Genomic DNA, 23,228 nt, shown 5'->3' on the forward strand with positions numbered 1-23,228 from the left:
GTAAAACAATCATACTTTACATCTTCCTTTGTTTACAAATAACAAGATCATGGTGCGCACACACACTCTTTCTTTCTTCCTTTTGCTCTGAGCCAAAGGGGAGAGGTTTCTGTAGCTTGGCATATTTGGAAGGTTGAGCATGGGTAATCAAAACACTACAAAACCACATGTATGAGACTAAAAGGATTTTTGGTCAGTGATTTATTTACAACAATTGAAAGTGATCCGAACACATTTTTCAAACACAGACTGTCTCACATTTTGCAAATAGTAGCATAAAAACCAAACACCTTGCATGTAGATGTATTGACCAAATTGCCACACGATAGGTGCAATATCTGTGCATTCACTGTCTCGCATGTCCAGGAAACTTCCAAGGAACATGTCCAGTTTCCAGTTACTGACATGCACATACAGGTTTCTTTGTCCGAAACCTAGTTTTAGAGCAATACTACAACGTTTTCTGAAAAACTGAAATTTTGTATTTCCATATCATATATTCCAAAATGCATCTCCAGTTTACATCCACAATAAATGCAACACTTGTAAAATGTCAGCTTATTCTATAATTTCATTTACAGCAACAAACAAACACAATATCCTTGCACAACACTCACAAACACAAACGGTTTACTCAGAAAACATTCTTTCACACATAACCGACAAGACTCTACAATCGTAACATCTTGGCTTGCCGCGCTTCCTCCAATTCTTTCTCCTGCTGTTCCATAATTTCTTTCCTTTCTACCAAGAATTGGCCGTAAGTTTCTCCCTCCAAATGAGGCACCACCTCAATCCCACATGTGTGAGCAACGCCTATCACACGCTTACAAACTTCCTGGAGAGAAATGTTCTCAAAGGCTGGGTCCTGAGACTTGATTTGGGCGATTTCGTAGACATGTTTCAAAGACACCCTGCCAGAGATTTCTTGGCCTGAAAACAAGAAAAAATTGTACACAAGCTTTCAAAACACTTCGCCACATCATTTTTGGCCTGGGAATCAAATCCTGGCATTCCTTTCATCGTTTTTCTTTTCCATCAATGAATGTGAATTTTGTTTTTAAAAAAGAACAAACAAACAATAAACAAGCAAACAAGCTTATAGTTCTAGTTCACCAGTAAAGTTGTAACATGCTTCCATCAAACATCTACTGAAAGCATAATATCTAACTAATACTAATCGATCATCCAATTTAATCAATCAATCACCAACAAATTAGAATTAAATATTAGCTCATCGAAGAAGGCTACAAAAAGAAGATCTGAACATCATTTTAGTTTTTACAAAACTAATTGAACAGATTAAACATCACATCAGTTTGAAAAAAAGGAATACCTGGTTTCATTGCTCCTTTTTTGACACCTGCAGCCTGCTTTAGGAAGTATGTGACAGGTGGGTTGTTGATGTGCATATCAAAACTTCTGTCAGGCTGCAATAGATAGCAGAGAGTGGCATTTTATACATTTGAAACGCATTTCTTTGTTTTGACCGGTATGAAATCAGCAACAACAACAGCAAGGATATATATATCGTAATATTTTAAATCAAGGTGAAACAATTTTTGGTTTTGTTACTGAACTAATTTAACAAATCCTGTCAAGTTTCACAAAGAAATCAAATGAAAAGACAACAGATACTGAAAAGCAACTTACATTAACCTTAATACTTGTTGGTAAAGGGATCCCAGGCCTGATGGTGCCGGTCTTCTCATTAAATTCCTTGCAAAATGCTGCAATCTGGATCTGTCGCTGAAACATAGAATTAAAACTTTATGTAAGTGCACAAAATAGGAAGTGTGGGAGGGGGCAGGAGTGTAACAACAGTACTTCTTTTTAACAAGAGCTTCTTTATTAATTTTTTTTTTATTACATGTACCAATATCTATTTTTCTACAGAACCCAACCATATCCCTTTATCTATATATCCTCAGACCTGAATTTGTTCTTGTTTTTTTCCCTACATCCTTGGACTTTTTAAATTGAGTGCAAGACAGGTTTTTTGTGCTGCATCATATTGCTGACTGTCACATGTACAGTGCACTATATGCAGTGTTGTTCCCATAGCACTAGCAGTGACCAAAGACTGGGACCTGAGAACAACACTGAATATGCATCACATAACTGAAATGTTGAAGCTTTAAGCAATCCACTGTGCTAATACAGGATAATATATATATAAAACAATTATCCATGATGAAGACTCACCACGTTCACCAACCCCACCCCCCCGTGACCCCCCATCCCGCCACTCCGCAAACGCCAGCTCTGTATTCGACCTACCCAGGAAGCAGAACTTACGGATAATGACAGTCAACTGCCGTAGCATCGAAAAGAAGAAGGCAGAATTTGCTGCTGTCGTGAACTACACTAAGCCGGACGTTATCTGTGGAACGGAATCATGGTTGAAGTCAGACGTGCAGCAGAGTGAAATCTTCCCTGAGGGATACGTCAGCTACAGGAAAGATCGCAGTACACTAGCTGGTGGTGTTTTTATATTAGTGCACAAGAGCCTGGTATCGTCACTCCAACCTGAACTTGATGCAGACTGTGAACTGATCTGGACCCGTATTCACCTACAACGAAACAAAGACCTATCAGTAGGGTGTTTTTACATGCCTCACCGCAACCAACGCGACCTCGATGAACTGGATGTATCCTTGTGCAAGATCACAGCTGACAACCGCCAAGAACACGTACTACTTGTGGGCGATTTCAATTGTCCCAACGTGAACTGGAGCAGTGGCGCTGTAGAGGCAGGAGCTCCAGAGAGGTCAGTGCAGCAATTCCTGGTTGACACCACCACAACCAACTTTCTCACTCAGATTCATGACCAACCAACGCGTGAAGACAACATCCTCGACCTGGTCTTCACCTCAAACCCATCACTCTGCAAAAGTTCCAGGTCAATACCAGGCATATCAGACCATAGCATCGTCATCACCGATGTGGATATCCACCCCCATCGCATCAAGGAAAAACCAAGGAAACAACTCATCTACTCAAAAGCCAGATGGAGTAACATCACGACTGAACTAGACCACCTAGCAGAAGAGATCAACACCATGAAAGAACAGGGTGAATCTGTAGAGGCCATGTGGACCCGCTTCAAATCGTCACTCATGGCTGCCGTCGAGCGTTTCATACCATCCACACTCCGGCGAAGTAACTACAGCCTACCGTGGATCAACCGCAAGATGAAGAAAATCCTGCAACGCAAGAAGAGGCTCTACAAACAAGCTAAGAAAACTGGCAACTGGACGAACTACAGATTCGCCCAGAAAGAATGTCGACGCCAGATGCGGCAGGCGGAGTGGAACCACATCAACTCCACCATCGAGGAGAGCCTGAAGACAAACGACACCAAACCCTTCTGGCGATACGTCAAGTCACGCAGACAGGACAACGCTGGAGTCTCGCCACTCTACAAAGAAGGCTCCTTACACAGCGACAGCACCTCCAAAGCCAAGATACTGCTACAACAGTTCCAGTCCGTCTTCACGAAGCGTGATGACTCTCCTCCACCAGAGTTGAAAGGCACCCCAGTCCCCCCGCTTGAGAAGATTACCATCACTACCGAAGGTGTTGCAAAACTCCTGAGGAACCTCAAGCTCAACAAAGCATCGGGACCAGACGGCATACCAAACCGCATCTTGAAGACGTGCGCTGACTCCATTGCCCCACCCCTGACGGCGATATTCACCACCTCCATCGAGTCAGGCGAGCTCCCGAAAGACTGGCTATCAGCGAACATATCCTCTGTCTACAAGAAGGGAGATAGGAACAAAGCTGAAAACTACCGCCCAGTATCCCTGACCTCGGTCGCCTGTAAGCTCCTTGAGCACATCATCTGCCACCATCTTCACAAGCACTTCGAACAACATGGAGTGCTATCCAGCCGCAACCATGGGTTCAGGACCGGCCACTCATGTGAAACCCAGCTGCTCACCACCATGCAGGACATTCTGTCATCCCATGATGCTGGCCACCAAACTGACGTCGCCATCCTTGATTTCAGCAAGGCCTTCGACACTGTCCCGCACAAGAAACTACTCCACAAGCTGGCCCACTACGGTGTGCGGGGAAGTGTCCACAACTGGCTGACCAGTTTCCTGACCAAGCGGAAGATGAGGGTTGTACTGGAGGGCGAGGCATCTGAAGAGGTAGAGGTCGAGTCCGGCGTCCCGCAAGGCACAGTGCTGGGTCCGTTGTTGTTCCTGTGCCATATCAACGACCTCCCAGACTCAGTCCAGTCGTCTGTCAGACTTTTTGCGGATGACTGTCTCCTCTACCGCCAGATCCGCACCTTTCAGGACCACCTTACGCTACAGGCAGACCTAAAGAGCTTGGAAGAGTGGGCAAACCAGTGGGGGATGAGGTTCAACGCTAAGAAGTGCTACGTCCTCTCCACCAGATCCACATCCCACTACTTCTACAGCCTCGGAGACACCATCCTCCAACAGGTCGAACAGAACCCGTACCTCGGCATACAGATCTCAGCCGACCTGAAGTGGGGCCCCCACATCACCAGTCTCTGCAAGAGGGCAGGATCTATCCTGGGCTTCTTACGCCGGAACCTCCGGAACTGCCCACGTGAGTGCCGTCGCCTTGCCTACATCACTCTTGTCAGGTCCACCCTTGAGTACGGGGCGGTGGTCTGGGACCCCTACTACAAACAAGACGTTGAGAGACTCGAACGCATCCAACGCCTAGCCGCTAGGTTCATCATGAAAGACTACGTGTCCAAGGACCCAGGCTGCGTCACCAAGATGCTAGAGTACCTCCAACTCCCTACACTCCAGGAACGCCGTCAGCAACTTCGCCTGACGATGCTGTTCAAAATCATCAATGGACTTGTACCTGCCTTACCCCCTGACTCCTTCCTCACCCCGGTGAGCGTATCTCGGCGCCGAGTCAAGCCTAAAGCCTACGAGGGGTATGAGAGCCAAAACATCCTCCAGAGACAGGCAACCAACAACAGCCGCTGTTTCAAAGCTCCTACCTCAAAGACTGATCAATACAGGAACTCGTTCTTTATAAAGACAGTGATCGAGTGGAACAATTTGAGCGAAGCCACCGTCACCCTGACCACGCCCAGCGCCTTCTCATCGGCGTTAGGGGGGCAGAAACCAGTGTGAGAGCCTCAGTAGTTTTTATCCAGTTTTTAACATTGTAACATAGCATTTTTTAACTGTGCTTGAAAAGCCTACATTCTAGGGCAAACGGACTAAAACCGCAAGTACAGCAGCAAGAAGACCAGCTGGAGTTGTACACTATATCCACCTTGTGTACAGTGAACTTTTAAGACTCTTTTAGATGCGCACACCCAAAAAAACGTCACGTTGATAGTCGTCGTCGGCTTCTGTGGCGCACCCGCCAACCACCAACCCAGGCGGGTTATCCAGATCCAGATCCAGATCCTATCTGACTGACCGACATCAAAGTATATATATATCAAAGATCAGTGACAGTGTGGCAAGTACTGAAGTAGTAAACCACATGACAATATTCGCAATGCACAGCACAACACACAGTGCTACATACAGTTATCAATAAAAAAAAAACACACACACAACTAAAGCCACAATTTTGATCCACTTCTGGGTAATTTTTATCCAGAAAAATGGCAATCTTCTTACATACCTAACCTCCTGAGCAGTTTGTCGCCACAGTAATTAAATCTGAAATCTTCACTCTTCTTTTAGTATGTGATGTCATTTCCACGGAATTATATCAGGAGATAGCCAGATAAAAATGTGTTGGTCTACTCTGATCATAGCAAAATCAGAACACAAGCAAACGGTATTGCTTTTCTCAAAACACGGCCAAAACAGCGTCTGCTAGACTTGGAGGTCACCGGTTTTAGTTTGTTCTCATGTCTGAACGGTAGTATAATACCAACCTGTCCAAGTTGTGGACCAAGAGGAGGAGCAGCTGCTGCCTGTCCCGCGGGAATTGTGACCTTCATATGAGGTGGGTGACTGACTTTCTCAATTGCTTTTTTCACCACTCGGGCACCTCGCCGTGCTCCACGGGCAGCCATGTTGGTTGAGAGTTGTGTCCCTTGCCACCTGCAGGTCTGACTAATTACTGCGTGACCACGCGCGATCCCGCCGCGCGACCTCAAACTAAAGCATTTACATGTAATATAAATGAAAAATAAGGGAGTTGTAATGCATTTTTGAAGAGATAGCGAGCAAAAGTGAAAGCACCGGATTTCTGTCACATCCGACCATGTCCGATTTGGTTTTAGAACACACGCGACCCGCACAAACTAAAGACGGTGTGCACGGCGGCCAGTGCCGAGTGTGTGTGTGTGTGTGTGTGTCAGTGAGTGTGTGTGTGTGTGTGTGTGTGTGTGTGTGTGTGTGTGTGTGTGTGTGTGTGTGTGTGTGTGTCCTTCTATCAGAGGCTAAATCCTTAACTGCACCCTGTTACAGGTTCAACCAGGCAAGAAAGGAGGAGAGAAGGGCGGTACGGCAGAGGGCGTGGAGGTGACCTTGAACCCTGAGGAGCTTGACCTTGACACAGCCGCCATGCAGGCAAAGTACGACGAAACAATGCGAGAACAGCAGTCACAGCTCGAGAAAGAAGATCTGTCGGACATGGTGGCCGCTCATGCTGCAAAACAACGGGTGAGTAAGAAAGTTCTGTGCGTGTTTGTGTGTGTGTGTGTGTGTGTCTCTGTTTCTGTGTCTGTGTCTGTGTGTGGAAAAGGGTCAATAGTTGTATGTGTCATGTGGTTGCTCTGGTATTTGCTTGTGAAGGTTTTGGCTTTTTTTAAGCTCTTTCTGTTGCAGGATCTTCATATATTTTTCTCTTTCTTTATTTTTGAATCGAGGAAGCAAAGAGGGGAGGGTGCTGGAAGAGATAGAGAACTTGCATGCATTTTTGTCTGTAACAGTTGTGTCAAAGAGAGTGGTTCTCAGAATGGATGTAGATTGAAGGCTTTGTGAAGAAGAAGAACATGATCTGTGACATAAACTCACAAAAGAGAGAAAGCTTTAAATCAAAGGATCCGGACCATTGTATATGTTATTAATACTCTGACGCGAGTGTTTCATTGTTACCTTAAGGCCAAATAAAAATATATGTTGGTTTAGGGTAACCCGACCGACCCTATTTTTTCCTGCCGACCCTAAAACTTTTTTTTCATTTATCAAAAATACTCAAACTTTTGGCACATTTTGCAAAGGCATTCAACACAAACCTTCATGACGGTCACGACTCGATTCACTAAATCTACTATAATAACTAGTATAATTAGTGAAATAGTATAAGTTTATGTACATAAGCGCATTATATAGAAACATTGTAGTTTATAAATGTTTATGACTAGGTGCAAAGCAAAAATTAGCAAATCAAATTAAAGTCTGAATAATGTACATCAACTCTGCAAGACAATGAGTATTGTCTCGGTGCAGAACATCATAATTTCGAGAGAGACAGACAGACAGACAGACAGACAGACAGATAGACAGACAGACCAATTCCCTTATTTTTCATTTCTATGGGTTAAAACTTGGTGCAACGTGAGAAAATACTGTGAAGATATTACACGTGTATGTAAATGCTTTAGTTTGAGGTCGCGCGGAATCGCGCGTGGTTGTGCAGTAGTTAGTCAGACCGCCACCTTTACCATGTTCTCGAAAGACCCGTCAGAAAGAAGCTAACTACAAATGTAAATTATAATAATGAAACTAAATACTTTCATCTTTGAGTGTAACACAAATGTCAACGAAAATATTTGTTTGCTCCTTTATGAAGAATTCATCTGTTTTGGGAACATTTTACCCGAGGTAAGGTAAAGCAACATGGCGGACTTCTCATGCTGAGTCGGCGTACGAAGATCGTCGGACTTGTATTGAGTGTATTGTAGTGATTGAGACAATGTGAGTATGGTTACTGAATTGTGCATTGTGTAAGCAACGTGCAACAGAACACGATGAACCGTAAATGCAATGTCTACCTAGAGATGAACGGAACACTAAATGGCATTGGCAAAGCAGCCGAGCTACTAATAATGTCATGAAGTGTCGCAGTAATCGTAGTCGTAGTTAGTAGAATAACTGAATAAACTGTACACTAAAAATAGGCTAAACATATCACACTCACAGACTGAAAGACTCGAATATATAAGAATATCCAGTAGTTTTTACTGTTTAGAAGTAGAACTGTGAATAAGGTGTTAAATTGCAGCGGAAAGAGTGTACCTCATGTAATGTAACTCTCTATTTCTGTTTCTTGTTGCCTTTTCTCTTTCTTACTAAACCCTTACATGTACTTCTTTTATTTTATTCTCTTCTTCTTCATTCCAAAGCTTTTGAGTGGTTTTTCAAATATCTAAGATCGCAACAACCATCTAGGTCAATCACCACAGTCCCTCGGCCAGTCATCACTGAAGTGAATGCGTCTGCCAACCAAAGTACCATTACCAAGCATGTCAAATTACTAATACATGTAGTACTACTACTAGTCTAGGAACAGCATTTATCAACCAACTGCAATGCATACACGATTAACATGCCAACAAAGTAATAATTTTTCAGTTATGACAAAAGAAAACTCTGCTTTGCATCAAAATGCTTTGACAGTGGTAACAGTGACATTGCAGTACTGAGTTAACTCAGTAACTAACACCTGATCCAGCGATTTGCATTTTGTATTCTCTCGCTTTTGTCGGTCGCTCATGATAAATGCTATCGAAATGATGAATGTCTTTCTTTCTGAAATTACTCAATCTTAGTATGAAGGCTGTGGCTATATATCCACGGGTCCGTGTCTCTAGACTCGATGCTATATATCCACGTTACTGACGTCATCGTACTCAAGGGACGCTACTCTCGCCTTATATTTTCCTGCTTTCGGTTGGGCACTTTAGTTCACTGACTTCAGCTGTCAAATTTTAAAAGTCAAAATTCCCTTTTATTTTTAGATAACGAGTTAGACTCCATGAGTTTGTTTGTTTGTTTGTTTGTTTGCTTAACGCCCAGCCGACCACGAAGGGCCATATCAGGGCGGTGCTGCTTTGACATTTAACGTGCGCCACACACAAGACAGTAGTCGCAGCACAGGCTTCAAGACTCCATGAGTGGAATACAGGGTCCAAAGTTCGATCAGCAGCACTTTGAAGGGGAGGAGAGGGGTGTTTATGTGATAAAATGTAAACAAAGCCGGCTGCCGTCCTACCGTTGTGACCGGTGAAAATTGCAGGAGTGCATTTTTGTTGCAATCTCGGCTTTATCAACGAAATGCTTTGTAGAAAAGAAGAGTAGAGCAAAATAAAAGAAAGGAAAGTTAAGAGGGGAAAATAAAAGTGAACAAATTTAAAAAAAAAAAAGACTGAGGCCAGGCTCGAACTGGAGGTCTCACGGACTGTTTGGCAAATCACTATCGTCTGAGCTACGGAGACAACGTGTCCGTTAAGGGAAAAATAGGAATCTATATTTTGTGCGATACTCCTGATGATTGCTTTTGATCTCGACGAACTTTTTGAAAGTTGCACATTAGTGCACTCCTGTAAGGCTTTCAGTTTAGTTTGCAGGTTGTCAAAAGAGTTGATTGTTTTGTGGTAAGAACAAAATGGTGCTTGATAAGAGTGCCAACGCGAGGCTTTTCGTGCGACGATGACGTCAGTAACGTGGATATAGCTTGGGGACTAGAGACACAGACCCGTGGATATAGCCACAACCTAGTATGAAATTGATATCTAGAATTAAAAACCTTTCTGGAAAATAAAGTCAGACCACAGTTCTTTGTATAACTTGAAAACATGTATCTTTTAGAACGACTCATCGGTTCTCGGAAAAAGAGATCTCTGTTTGAGTGTTTCTAGAGTTTGCAGTTAGTGCCAGTTCTCGAGCCTTGGCCATGGCCATTTTCTGTTGGTGGAAAAGGAACCTCATAGTCTTACTAGTAGTACTAATTTTACAAGTCATAATCGTTTGATTCCTTTTACATTCACTGATTCTGTCAATATTTGATTTTTATTGTCGACAGTTGGGAGTTTGCAAGGTTGAAACAAGAGAGCTGGTCAAGCTTGAAATGTCGGTAAGTATTGCAAAATGTCACAAACAGGCACACGCGCGCACAAGCACACCCTTGTACACACACACACACCCACACTTGTAGTTGTAGGTTTGTATAAATGTGTTCGATCACACTCTTTTAAAAAAATGTGCTTTTTTTTAATTTATTTTTTATTGTCTGAAATGTTAATGAGGAAGTATCCTTGAAATAGAGTTTATTAATATTTAGAGTAATTTGAATCTCGTTCTGTATTTTTAAGAGCTCACACATGAAAATAATGTAAGCAGACTTGATTTTGTCTTAAAAGTTAAATGTAAAATAAATACAAATTTTAACAATTGTTTTAGCAGGGAATCACAGCAGGCTTATATTTATAGTTTATTTATGTTTTTTAAGAACAGAGTGTCTATTCACCGCCACTGAATAAGTGAATGCTTAGAAACTATATGAGATGGATTCATCTTTTCTTCTTTATTTTTTTTTATCTAGGCACCTACAGAACAAGATGAAGGTAAGTTGAAAGAAAACTTTATTTGTTTTGAAGATTTTGCATTAGATTATGTGTTTAGTAAAGTAGATGTTACTAGCAATGACACATGAAATTTTGAAATTAATGGTTGAATGACAAGAAACACACCATTTTAAAGAGATCAAAATTCTGAGCACATAGCAATTTGTTTTATTTAAATCGGTGCAGTAGTTCGCGAGATATGGTCATTTTAGTTCGAAATCGCTTTGCTTTGAGCGAGCCGAGATCGCAACCTCTTCAGGCTTTTGATCGGCCGAGTTTCGCATTTTTCGGGTCCAGTTTTGCGCAGCATAATCGCTGGGATTAAGTCATTTCTCGCTCGATTCTTTTGATTTTTGGCTTAAATGAAACAGAAGTTCATGTTTTATAAACTGCATTTGAACCGTGTATGCCGATGGAAGTTTTCAGACCAAATTTTAGTGAAACTCACACGAGTAATGTTCACCGTCATGCTGACGGAGATGTAGCTTCCGGTGGGTCGCGTTTTTTTGTATGGGAAAGATGTAAGGCTTTCTCTGATTGGTTGCAAAATATCACAGCCCTCCAATGAAAATTACGGTATTCCGAGCAGTTTGAAATGAACTGGTCGTCTGCTAAGAGTGACGCGAAAATGGCCGCGAGAGGCAGTGAAGACGAACACGTACTTTCACACTCAAAATATTCCAAAACACATCTTTTATTAATTTCATACAGTAAGCTTTGTTTTTGAATCATTTCTTTATTCATTCCTTTTTCATTTGATACATAATTTGTGACTCACAAACATCAATTATGCCAATTATTTTTCACTCAAAGTGAGAAGAAAAAAAGCCTTTTCACTGTGTCCTCAGTTGACGCTGGGCGATGTGGCAATGCTAATGTTACTGATTTGATACTTTGTTCCTAGTTTAAGACTACGTTTAAAAAAAAAAATGAACTGGCTTTGTCTTATAAGTTATATACATGTACATTTCATTAAATCATTTACCCGTTGGCTTTTTTATACCATAGCTTGTCACATGGATGTATTTTCCACACACAACTGTGAAGTACCTATTCACACAAACTCTTATCTTTCTATCCGCTTTGGTGAGAAACACATGTCTTGTCCACCTGATTAAAAAGGAGATGTACTTGTGCCGAGCAGTGATTAGCCAAATCTTTCAAATCACCACACGCTGTATGATGCTGTTTTAGATTTTAGAACAGGTTGTATTCGCAAGATGGCTGATCAGTATTGGAGAAAAAGAAGCTAATTATTTGTGCATATGCCACACGCCCTCCAATTTCATTAACAGCGAGTTTTCAAATGCGTCAAATATGCGAAAATCGTGCTTGCATGGAATCCCTTTCTCAGATTTTGCAGGCGATGGGGACGCTAAGGCCAACCTGGACCAGGAGTTGGCCCGCAAGGTGGCGCTGCAACAGCAGATGTTGGAGAGTGAACGTGACCGCCAGAAAGAGGCTCTGGGTTACCAGCAGTCGTTACTGCTGCAGCAACAACAGCAGGTTTGTACAATTTTAGCGTCTTCTTTTCTTAACATTTATACAGTCCAAGAAAATCCTCTTGGTTACTTATAATTCAGTTTGTTGATGTATTTATGTTGTTCTTCATATGTAAAGCAGACACCCTGTACAAATGCTAGTTGGAAACAAAATGATTCAGAAATTGTAATAGGCCTTTATAACACTAGTACATGATTAACAAAGAGAGGGGGGGGGGGGGGGGGGGGTGTTGCAGAATTTGATCATGCTTCTAGATCCCCTAGCCTGCTTGAGGATTCACGCCTTCTACCATGTCTAATCAGATGACCCTCATTCTTTTTCTCCCAAGCTGAACCCTGTGTATGATTGGTAAATGTTATCTTAACAGATGACGCAGCCGGTACCCCCACCACCACCTCAGATGACACAGCCCGTGGCACCACCACCAACACAACCACCCATACAGCCTCCACCCCAACCCATCGCTGTGGCACCCCCACAGCCGCAGCAGACAGACCTGATGATGAAGGCGCTGCAGCAGCAGCAGATGCTGGAGGCAGAGAAACAGCGTGAAGCACAACAAAAGGTACTGGTTGCTACTTTTCTGTGTGCTTTGGTGATGGAGACCTGGGGTTTCTAAAAGCTTGCTGCCCAACCTGAGTCAAGCCGAAGCAGGGATCAAAGTTCCCATTCCAAAATCAAAAATTCCTGATGATTTCATGGTGGTTTTATTGATTTTCAGACTGTTCTGACGATGTTCTGGGCCACTATCGCGAGAAACTCAGGCAAAACCCTACAAGGCGCGAGGACTCTGTTGTGTTGCCCGACGGTGTGTTGTATTCTACCGTGAGGGAAGAGTTTGCTGATATTTTCCGAGTCTGGGAAGAAAGGGGAAGAAGCCCAGAATATGATGGAACAATATTGCAGCGAGTCTAGTTCGGCTCTCGAGGCTGAAGAAGAAGACTGCGGCGACGACCCCAACGATCTTACCTGTGTACCCACACCACCATTAATACCCATCCGCAGAGGAGCCAAACAAACATATTCAACCGCTTCTTCTGTAGAAGGCGACTACGCGCTTTCTCCGGAATCAACATCGTCCTCCAGGTCAACTGCATCATTTACCAAGAGGAAACGAATATCTACACGCCTCTTCTATGCCTTTTCTGGGCCACTATCGCGATAAACTCAAACAAAACCCTATAAGGCGCGAGGACTTTGTGTTGCCCGACAGTGTGTTGTATTCTACCGTGAAGGAAGAGTTTGCTGACATTCTCAAAGTCCGCAAAAAAATATAAAGCCCAGAATATGATAGAACAATATTGCAGCGTGTTCGCATCCTCATGGTTACCTTGAGACAAGCCAGGGTGGTCGACCCCGAGAGGTACCACAGGCTATGTCAATACAGCACCACAGGCTATGTCAAAACAGCATCACAGGCTATGTCAATACAGCATCACAGGCTATGTCAAAACAGCATCACAGGCTATGTCAATACAGCACCACAGGCTATGTCAATACAGCACCACAGGCTATGTCAATACAGCATCACAGGCTACAGCATCACAGGCTATGTCAAAACAGCATCACAGGCTATATCAATACAGCACCACAGGCTATGTCAAAACAGCCCCACAGGCTATGTCAAAACAGCACCACAGGCTATGTCAAAACAGCACCACAGGCTATGTCAAAACAGCACCACAGGCTATGTCAAAACAGCACCACAGGCTATGTCAAAACAGCACCACAGGCTATGTCAAAACAGCACCACAGGCTCTGTCAATACAGCAACACAGGCTATGTCAAAACACCACCACAGACTATGTCAATACAGCACCACAGGCTATGTCAAAACACCACCACAGGCTATGTCAAAACAGCATCACAGGTTATGTCAAAACAGCACCACAGGCTATGTCAAAACACCACCACAGGCTATGTCAATACAGCACCACAGGCTATGTCAATACAGCACCACAGGCTATGTCAATACAGCACCACAAGCTATGTCAAAACGGCACCACAGGCTATGTCAAAACAGTACCACAGGCTAAGTCAATACAGCACCTCAGGCAAAGTAGATGACAGCACCATCGACCAGGTCAACCGCATCATTTACCCCGACACAAGCCAGGGTGGTCGACCCCGGGAGGTACAAAATGTCGTACAAGGTTTCTCTTCTCAGCTCACTTTTACCTCTGACAACATAAAAGCCGCCTATGGCTACTCAAAGGTGTACTTCAGTGAAAAACTGATGGACACTTACGCAGACATTGACAATAGCAAATTCGACGTGTTGGGATGTGTTACCTGCGAGACATCTGTGGCTACTAGATTGTGTACTCAGTGCGGCGTTGCCAGCCGCCGCAGCACGTGCGTCAAGCGCTTTGGTTGCCTCACCCGCGAAATCCTTGTTTTTTACTACCTATTTTATTCATGTTTTTACATTTAGTCAAGTTTTGACTAAATATTTTAACGTAGAGGGGGGAATCGAGACGAGGGTCGTGGTGTATGTGCGTGTGTGTGTGCCTGTGTGTGTGTGTGTTTAAACGCAACCTTAAGCACTATTGATATCAAAACGAAGTGTGTTCTCAAACTGTTAAAGTCTATCAATGTGTCCAAATCACCAGGTCCCGATAATGTGCACCCTAGAATTCTGAGAGAATTGGCAGATGAGTTGGCAGAGCCACTGGCTACTGTGTTTAGGACATCTTTGTGTGAAGGTGTGTTACCAAGACAATGGGATGCAAATGTGACACCGCTGTTTAAGAAGGGTGACAAGTCCAAGCCTGGAAATTACCGACCAGTATCTCTGACAAGTATAACATGCAAGACAATGGAAAAAGTTGTAAGAGACTCACTGTTTGAGCATATGGAGAGTAATGGTCTGTTAATAGAGTGTCAGCATGGATTTGTGTCAAAAAGATCATGTGTAACAAATCTGCTCGGAGTCCTTGATGACTGGACAAATAGCCTAGACAATGGAAAGCCGGTGGATGCGATATACCTGGATTTTTCTAAGGCATATACGTTGTGTCACGAACGCCTCCTCACAAAGCTCAAATCGTATGGTGTCACTGATGAGGTCAATGATTGGATCGGCAGCTTTTTAAAAGACCGTCGCCAAAGAGTAAAAGTAAACGGTACCCTATCTGACTGGGTGGAAGTGACAAGCGGAGTGCCTCAGGGCAGTGTTTTGGGTCCAGTTTTTTTCGTTGTGTTCATAAACGACCTCCCAGAAGTAGTGGAGAGTCTATGTAGCATGTACGCCGATGATACGAAAATTTACCGATCAGTGGACACTGTCGATGACTTCACGAAGTTGCAAAGTGACCTGGATAACCTCACAGCATGGGCTGATAAATGGCAAATGAAATTTAATGCGGATAAATGTCAGGTGCTACAGTTGGGACAGAAAAACGTGAAACATGTGTATAGTATGAAAACGGCTGGAGGTGATGGGAGAGTGGACCTGGGTAGTTCAAGTGTGGAAAGAGATCTTGGTGTGCATATAGACAATGAACTCAAATTCTCCAAGCATGTAGAGAGCCAAGCAAATAAAGCAAATAAGATTCTAGGACTTGTGAGAAGGTCGTACGAGTACATTGACCAAGAATCAATGAGAATGTTGTTCATAGCTCTGGTGAGGCCTCATCTGGAATTCGCAAACTGTGCCTGGGGTCCACGCTTTCTTTCTTTATTTGGTGTTTAACGTCGTTTTCAACCACGAAGGTTATATCGCGACGAGAGTCCACGCTTGGAAAAGGACAAAAAGCTTATTGAGGGTGTGCTACGTAGAGCAACAAAGTGTGTACCGGGTTTGAAGGACCTAGAGTATGAGGAGCGTCTCAAAGTCATGAAGATAAGTAGTATGTGTTACAGAAGAGTAAGAGGTGATATGATAGAAGTGTACAAGTTCATGCACGGTGTGTATAACTGCAAGAATCCTCTCGAACTCAATCAGCAATCCGTGGTACTAGAGGACACTGTTACAAATTAAAGAAAAACGCATGTAAACCCAGCTTGATTTGTTTGTTTGTTTGCTTGCTTAACGCCCAGCCGACCACAACGGGCCATATCAGGGCGGTGCTGCTTTGACATATAACGTGCGCCACACACAAGACAGAAGTCGCAGCACAGGCTTCATGTCTCACCCAGTCACATTATTCTGACACCGGACCAACCAGTCCTAGCACTAACTCCATAATGCCAGACGCCAGGCGGAGCAGCCACTAGATTGCCAATTTTAAAGTCTTAGGTATGACCCGGCCGGGGTTCGAACCCACGACCTCCCGATCACGGGGCGGACGCCTTACCACTAGGCCAACCGTGCCGGTAAACCCAGCTTGAGACAGCACTTCTTCACAAATAGAGTTGTAGACACTTGGAATGCCCTGGACAAGTCAACAGTGGAGGCGCCGTCATTAAACAGTTTCAAGAACAGAATTGACAATGTGTTCAAGGACTACATGTATTGTGCTAAGGTTAGCCACCCAGTGTTTGCCACGAAAGCCACGCATGCCACTCTCAGCCAATATATACGACACCGGAAGAAAGTCTAGACAATAAGGCACGATCAAAAGATCGTTACACTAGGCCATCTCAAAGTTAGGAAAGTTAATAGTACTGATCAAAAGATCAGATATAGGCCTCGCGGCCTTAGACATCTGCAAATTTATCTTATCTTAACTCTTATCTTATGAGTGACAGGTAGGTAGGTGGGTAGACAAATACATTGCAACATTTGTCATGAAAGAATGATTCGAAAACAAAAAAACAAGCAGCTGCATGGGTATACTTTCTTCAAAGCAACTTGTTTTTGTTTAATTTTTTTTTCAGGAAAGTTTGTGATATGCTATTTATTTGTAAGTGTTTTGAAGTCTCTATTCAGGTAATATGTTTTTGTGGTTGCAGAGAGGCAGTTGAAGCTTTACCCGTGCATCTTTTGCAAAAAGGTCTTTTCTGGCAAGATTTGGCGTCACCTCAGATCAGCCGTACATCAACATGAACCAGACATGATGCGGATTTCAGCCCTGAGCAAGGATGAACAGGAAAACGAAATGGAGACCCTCAAACATCGAGGAATCCGCATGTTTAACAATGAAATTTTGGAGGGAAAAAGGCCTTTAAAAGTTATCAAGGATGCAAGTGCACTCAAGGTGTGCAACGAATGCAACGGCACCTTCAAAGAAAGTTTTTTATAGACACAAAAACTGCACCGACAAAAAAGGGACTGTCTTTTCAAGAAAGCTTGATACGGAAGTACTGACGTCAGCAATTTTGGATGAACTTCAAGTCCCGGAGAGGCGTCCGATTGTCGCCAATGATGGTATAGCGTTGCAGCTCATGAAATCCTACATGGCGTCACACAATATGACGCTGAAATCAAGGGAAAGCCTCAGGGGAAAGCTGAACTTGCTGGCACGCAGCATCCTCTTGTTTCGGAAAGTGACCAACAACCCAACGGCAAAGACTGTAGACTTACTTCAACCATCGATGTTCAACAAAATAATCATAGTAGCAGAAGAACTCGCCAAGCTGGGTCCTGACGGCAGTTTTGGGGCGCCATAGGACTTGTGCTCTCAGAGTAAGTGGTAACGGTAGCTGTGTTCTGGTGACTCTGAACTTGTCATCAAGGTAACTGGTAATCAACTCCAACAGGCATCAAGTAGGATCGCATATGGTATGACGCAAGCATTATAGAATTACAAGATCCTTGTTTGTAAATTTTTTATATTTTTTAAACATTCGATTATTTGTTTGTTTGCTTGCTTTACGCCCAGCCGACCACGAAGGGCCATATCAGGGCGGTGCTGCTTTGACATATAACGTGCGCCACACACAAGACAGAAGTCGCAGCACAGGCTTCATGTCTCACCCAGTCACATTATTCTGACACCGGACCAACCAGTCCTAGCACTAACCCCATAATGCCAGACGCCAGGCGGAGCAGCCACTAGATTGCCAATTTTAAAGTCTTAGGTATGACCCGGCCGGGGTTCGAACCCACGACCTCCCGATCACGGGGCGGACGCCTTACCACTAGGCCAACCGTGCCGGTGTATTCGATTATTTCTTTTGCATCCATATATAATATTTCAACAACAGCAGACACAAAACACTATGCTGAATGCATCTTTAAAGAAAAAGAACAAGAAAGAGCACACCAAACATAAGGGCTTGCTTGAATTTAAAAATGCACCTCTACCCTACCCCTGGAAAACAAATCAACAAATGTTTTTTACCTCCACTTGCAAGGTCACGTAACACACTGTAGACATACCGGCACGGTTGGCCTAGTGGTAAGGCGTCCGCCCCGTGATCGACTATGTCAATACAGCACCACAGGCTATGTCAATACAGCATCACAGGCTATGTCCATACAGCACCACAGGCTATGTCAATACAGCACCACAGGCTATGTTGATGACAGCACCACAGGCTATGTCAAAACAGCACCACAGGCTATGTCAAAACAGCACCACAGGCTATGTCAAAACAGCACCACAGGCTGTGTCAATACAGCACCACAGGCTATGTTGATGACAGCATCACAAGCTATGTCAATACAGCATCACAGGCTATGTCCATACAACACCACAGGCTATGTCAAAACAGCACCACAGGCTATGTCAATACAGCACCACAGGCTATGTGAATACAGCACCACAGACTATGTTGATGACAACCCTACAGGCAGTTTGCGGGACAGCAGATCACCCTTGCTGATGCTGATCGCACTGTCCTATCACTTGGATTTCAGCTTGTTGCTAGAGAGGACACTTTCTTTCTTTATTTGGTGTTTAACGTCGTTTTCAACCATGAAGGTTATATCGCGACAGAGAGAGGACACACAGTCTCTTCTGGATCTTAGACTATGGAAATTCTCTTCTTGCCGGCATCCCTGACACTCTACTCAACAAGCTCCAAAAGGTTCAAAATAGTGCTGCTAGGTTAGTTTTTAGATGTCCCAAGAGAACTCACACCACTCCACTCCTTCGTGCCCTGCACTGGCTCCCCATCGCTCAGAGGATAGATTATAAACTTAGTAGTATGTCTTCAACCAAACTGCACCACACGCACTCACAGAAATTCTCACAGTCTACACTCCTAAATCCCTCCGTTCATCTGCTGACACAAAAATGCTCAAAGTTCCCCGACGCAATAAGAAAACTCAAGGACAACGTGCCTTCTCCTACATCGGCCCTGTAACCTGGAATAGCCTGCCTCTCTCTGTCCGTAATTCTGATACCCCGATCCAGTTCAAAAGCTCCCTCAAGACCCACCTTTTCCGATCCGCCTTTTCTGCTGATCAGTGAGAAGCAGTTACTTCACCTTGTACAAAATGTTTGGCACCGATGTATAATATTCTTTTAGAGTTTTTAATAATGTACAGTTAGATATTTGCTTTATTATCCTTTATTTTGTACTTGTTTTATTATTATTATTATTTTTAGTACGGTTGATTGTGTGGAATGTAAGGTTGTGAGATTGTTATGTACGAGTATATGCATGAAGCGCCTTTGTAAACGCCACGAGCTTCCCTTTGGGAAGGTGTGCGCGTATAAATAATCATTATTATTATTATTATTATTAGATGAGCTGTGCTATCTCAACATTGACCAACAGGGAGAAGACCAGCTCAAGGCCATGCTCAGAAATATTGTGGGGCTCATGTGAGACAGAGCTAACGTCATGAAGTCGTTTCAAGATGCTACAGAGGCAAAGAAAAAAGAAATCCTGCAGACAGATGAAGGCATAACCAGACAGTACTGCAACGCACACTTTCTCTTGGGGATGTCAGCTGCAGCTTCAAAAGCAATGACCTCAGTGGAGAAAGCATTAATGGAGTGTGTGCAGAGGGTCTTATACAGCAAATCAACGACCTGATCGACGAGGGAATAAGCAGCAGCAAGGGTTCTAACATGGTGATTTCTCTGTTGAATCACTTTCTGGAGAACTTTGGAGTGGGCGAGCAGCGGATTCTTTCTTTCTTTCTTCATTTGGTGTTTAACGTCGTTTTCAACCGTTCAAGGTTATATCGCGACGGGGAAAGGGAAGGGGATGGGATAGAGCCACTTGTTAATTGTTTGTTCACAAAAGCACTAATAAAAAAATTGCTCCAGGGGCTTGCAACGTAGTACAATATATTACCTTACTGGGAGAATGCAAGTTTCCAGTACAAAGGACTTAACATTTCTTACATCCTGCTTGACTATCATTGTTATCCAGGTATCCCACGAACGGCTATACTGTAAGGCCAAAAAAAAATAGGTCTGTTTACGGTAACCCGACCGACCCTAGTTTTTTCGCGCGACCCTAGACTTTTTTGGGGGCATTAGGGAAAAAAAAAATCTTGTTTTTTTGGCAAAATAACGTAAAAATATGGTTTTTTGAAGAAAAAAAAAATGAAAAAAAAAACCCGACCTACCGACCCTATTTTTTTGGCCTATGTTACCGTAAACAGACCTTTTTTTTTGGCCTAATCGACTTGGGAAATTTTCACACCGATAATACATGATAAAGAAGGATTCGTTGTGCCCGGCCAGGGGCTACAGTTGGAGATGGAAGTTCATCAAAATTTGGGAACATACTAACTAAAATACGGTGGGTGCTATAGGCGCCCCAATTTTTTTTAGCAAACGCCACCCAAGGCCGCTTTGGCCGGGTAGAAATTCTGTAGTTTACAAGTCTATGGATAAAGCTCGCGTAAGAAGATTACGTCACTGTCGAAAGTCGGCGACTTGCACAATACCCCGATTCAAAAGCTCTCGAGTGTGAAAGAGAAGAAAAGTTCACGTCGCTGCGGGCAAACGTTTTGCTCTCACAAGCACTGGTGTTCTCTGGCTTGTGTTAAAAAAATGTTTTAACAAAAACTTGATCGCCTTTTCTTTTTGCACGGGCTATGCTTGGGTGCTTTGAACGAACTTTCGGATTATTCTCGCGGCTATCATTGCTGCAGCACACTTTTAACATTGAAGAGTTTATTTGTTTATTTGTTGCTTAACGTCCAGCCGACTACGCAGAGCCATATCAGGACGAGGAAGGGGGGGATGAAGGGGGCCACTTGTCAAGCGATTCCTGTTTACAAATGCACTAACCCATTACTTGTGTCCCAGCAGGCTTTAGTAAAACTAAATTAATACCTACTGGAAGATTACCAGTTTCCAGTATGTTAAAATAGGCTTAACCTATCTACTGCTGGACTTACATCAGAACACTAACAGATTAAACTATACATGAATCGCGAGACAAGCGGCAAGAGAAGAGATTTTTGGAAAAAATACAGGTGAATGAGCAAGAAGGCAGAAAAAAGAAAAGAATTCATGAAGAAAAAGAGAGCATGACAGGAAAGAGGAACCAAAAATCTACCTAACAGCAAACTAGAAAGCTCCTGCGGTTCCAAAAACAGGAGGGGCCTTTAATTTCATAACCGCAGTGCCCCACTGCGGGAAACATTGAAGAGTCACAATTTTATGAAACTTATGAATTTTCAAGGCGAAGTGTCCGCAAACTGTCACTGAGCTATCCGGACATGCCCGCATTTTGCGGCAGATCTCGCAAGGCCACGAAAGTTACGCCCATAACGCTATGACACAAAACTCATTTGGTCGTGTTCTGCCGATACTACAATGTTTTCCTTTATTAAAACACAATAGTTGCTCTTCCCAATGTCAAGGCTAACATTGACGGGTCTGAGTTGTCAATGATGTTTTGCGAGAATGCCATCTATCTCTTTGTCGCAAAGACCGTGTGACACAAAAGTTGAGCGGAAGAAAAATCTGAGTGCAATTACGTTTTTGAAGATAGTTGATTAAAACAGTGTATCACTCAGACACACAAAGGAACGCTATAACTTTATTAGTCAGGCCTCATTTGCTTTCCTTTGTCATGTATGAAAGTACTGGCCTTGGTTTAAAAAAGTGACCTGCCGCTGTGCAACAAATTGGTCGCCATTTTCCGCCGTATTTTGTGAATAAAACGTATTTACTACCCACACATACAAAACGATGATGTTGGTTCTGTTTATTTCCTTTTTGTTTGTTTCATGCTTAGGCCAAAAAAAAAATTGTCTGTTTAGGGTAACCCGACCGACCCTATCGATTTGGCGCCGACCCAAAAACTTTTTTTGGATTTCAAAAAAAAGAAAAAAAAAAAGAGGTAAAAATGCTAAAAAGAGACATTTGGCGTTTCTTTCTCTCCCTTTCTCTGTTTTATTTATACGTTAGTTTTGAAACATGTATTCATCAAATATAAGAAGTGAATGTTCAGCCAACATAGCATTTACAACAACAACAACAAAAAAAAAAAAAAAAAAAAAAACCCTACCTACCCACCGACCCTACTTTTTTTGGTCATGTTACCCTAAACAGACAATTTTTTTTTTTTGGCCTTAGCAGTTTAGTATGCTTTGTTATTTTTTCTCAATTCAATCGATGGCTATAAAATAAGCATTTAAATGTGAAGGTGTTAATATTACCCATGATCTGAGCCGTTCACATGTTCAGAACAATATATCATACCAAACAAACAATCATGTACATTTATATTTATCTTTACGTTATACTTTACAGAAACTTTATCCTCAATATATCTCCAAATATTTGAAATCTTTTTACACGAATACAAAACATGTTCCACATAATCTATTTCTCCAACACAATAATGTACAATCCACACAAGGTGAAATACCCATTTTAAATAACAAAATGTTTGTGGGGTATATATTATGAAGAACTTTCCAGTGCAGCAATCTCAATCGTGTTTCTTTGATTCTATCGAAAACTAGACTCCAGTGTTTATCCACAAGTTCAAAACCAAATTCATGTTTCTAAAATCTTACTGCATTGGGTTCTATAACTGACTTTTCAATTACAGTTTTACGAATCTGCCTTGGTTTTAATAACACTTCAGTACTCTCCAACATATTTACATTTCTATTAATAATTCCATCTCTTGTTTTAATAATAATAATAATAACGATTACTTATATAGCGCGTAAACCTCGTGGTGACAAGCCCAGAGCGCTTTACACTTACATAATCATACTACAAACAAGGAAAGAGAACTAAATCCGAATAAATTCAAACATGGTCACACACACCCACGCACGCAGACACACACGCACACACACACACACACACGCGCGCGCACACACACACAATCTTTCTTTCGTCATCAGGTAACCCGCAATGTCATTCCATGT

At 42.8% G+C, this 23,228-nt stretch overlaps 2 protein-coding genes across 2 annotated transcripts; one reads left to right on the forward strand and one right to left on the reverse strand.

Annotated features, from left to right (window-relative positions):
- Positions 1–184: 184 nt before the first annotated feature.
- LOC138952301 (large ribosomal subunit protein uL11m-like) lies at positions 185–6,068 on the reverse strand. The gene is made up of 4 exons (XM_070323936.1): positions 5,900–6,068; positions 1,654–1,749; positions 1,337–1,430; positions 185–933 (listed from the first exon to the last, which is right to left on the reverse strand). Exons 1-4 carry the CDS (start codon positions 6,038–6,040, stop codon positions 671–673), a joined length of 594 nt encoding a protein of 197 aa, XP_070180037.1. The 5' UTR covers positions 6,041–6,068; the 3' UTR covers positions 185–670.
- Positions 6,069–6,418: 350 nt separating this feature from the next.
- On the forward strand, positions 6,419–22,298 carry LOC138953098 (putative uncharacterized protein DDB_G0294196). The gene is made up of 6 exons (XM_070324881.1): positions 6,419–6,632; positions 9,997–10,047; positions 10,516–10,537; positions 11,892–12,043; positions 12,408–12,605; positions 16,937–22,298. Exons 1-6 carry the CDS (start codon positions 6,534–6,536, stop codon positions 16,946–16,948), a joined length of 534 nt encoding a protein of 177 aa, XP_070180982.1. The 5' UTR covers positions 6,419–6,533; the 3' UTR covers positions 16,949–22,298.
- Positions 22,299–23,228: the final 930 nt, after the last annotated feature.

This window comes from Littorina saxatilis, linkage group LG17 (assembly GCF_037325665.1).
Source record: "Littorina saxatilis isolate snail1 linkage group LG17, US_GU_Lsax_2.0, whole genome shotgun sequence".
Lineage (NCBI taxonomy): Eukaryota > Metazoa > Mollusca > Gastropoda > Littorinimorpha > Littorinidae > Littorina > Littorina saxatilis.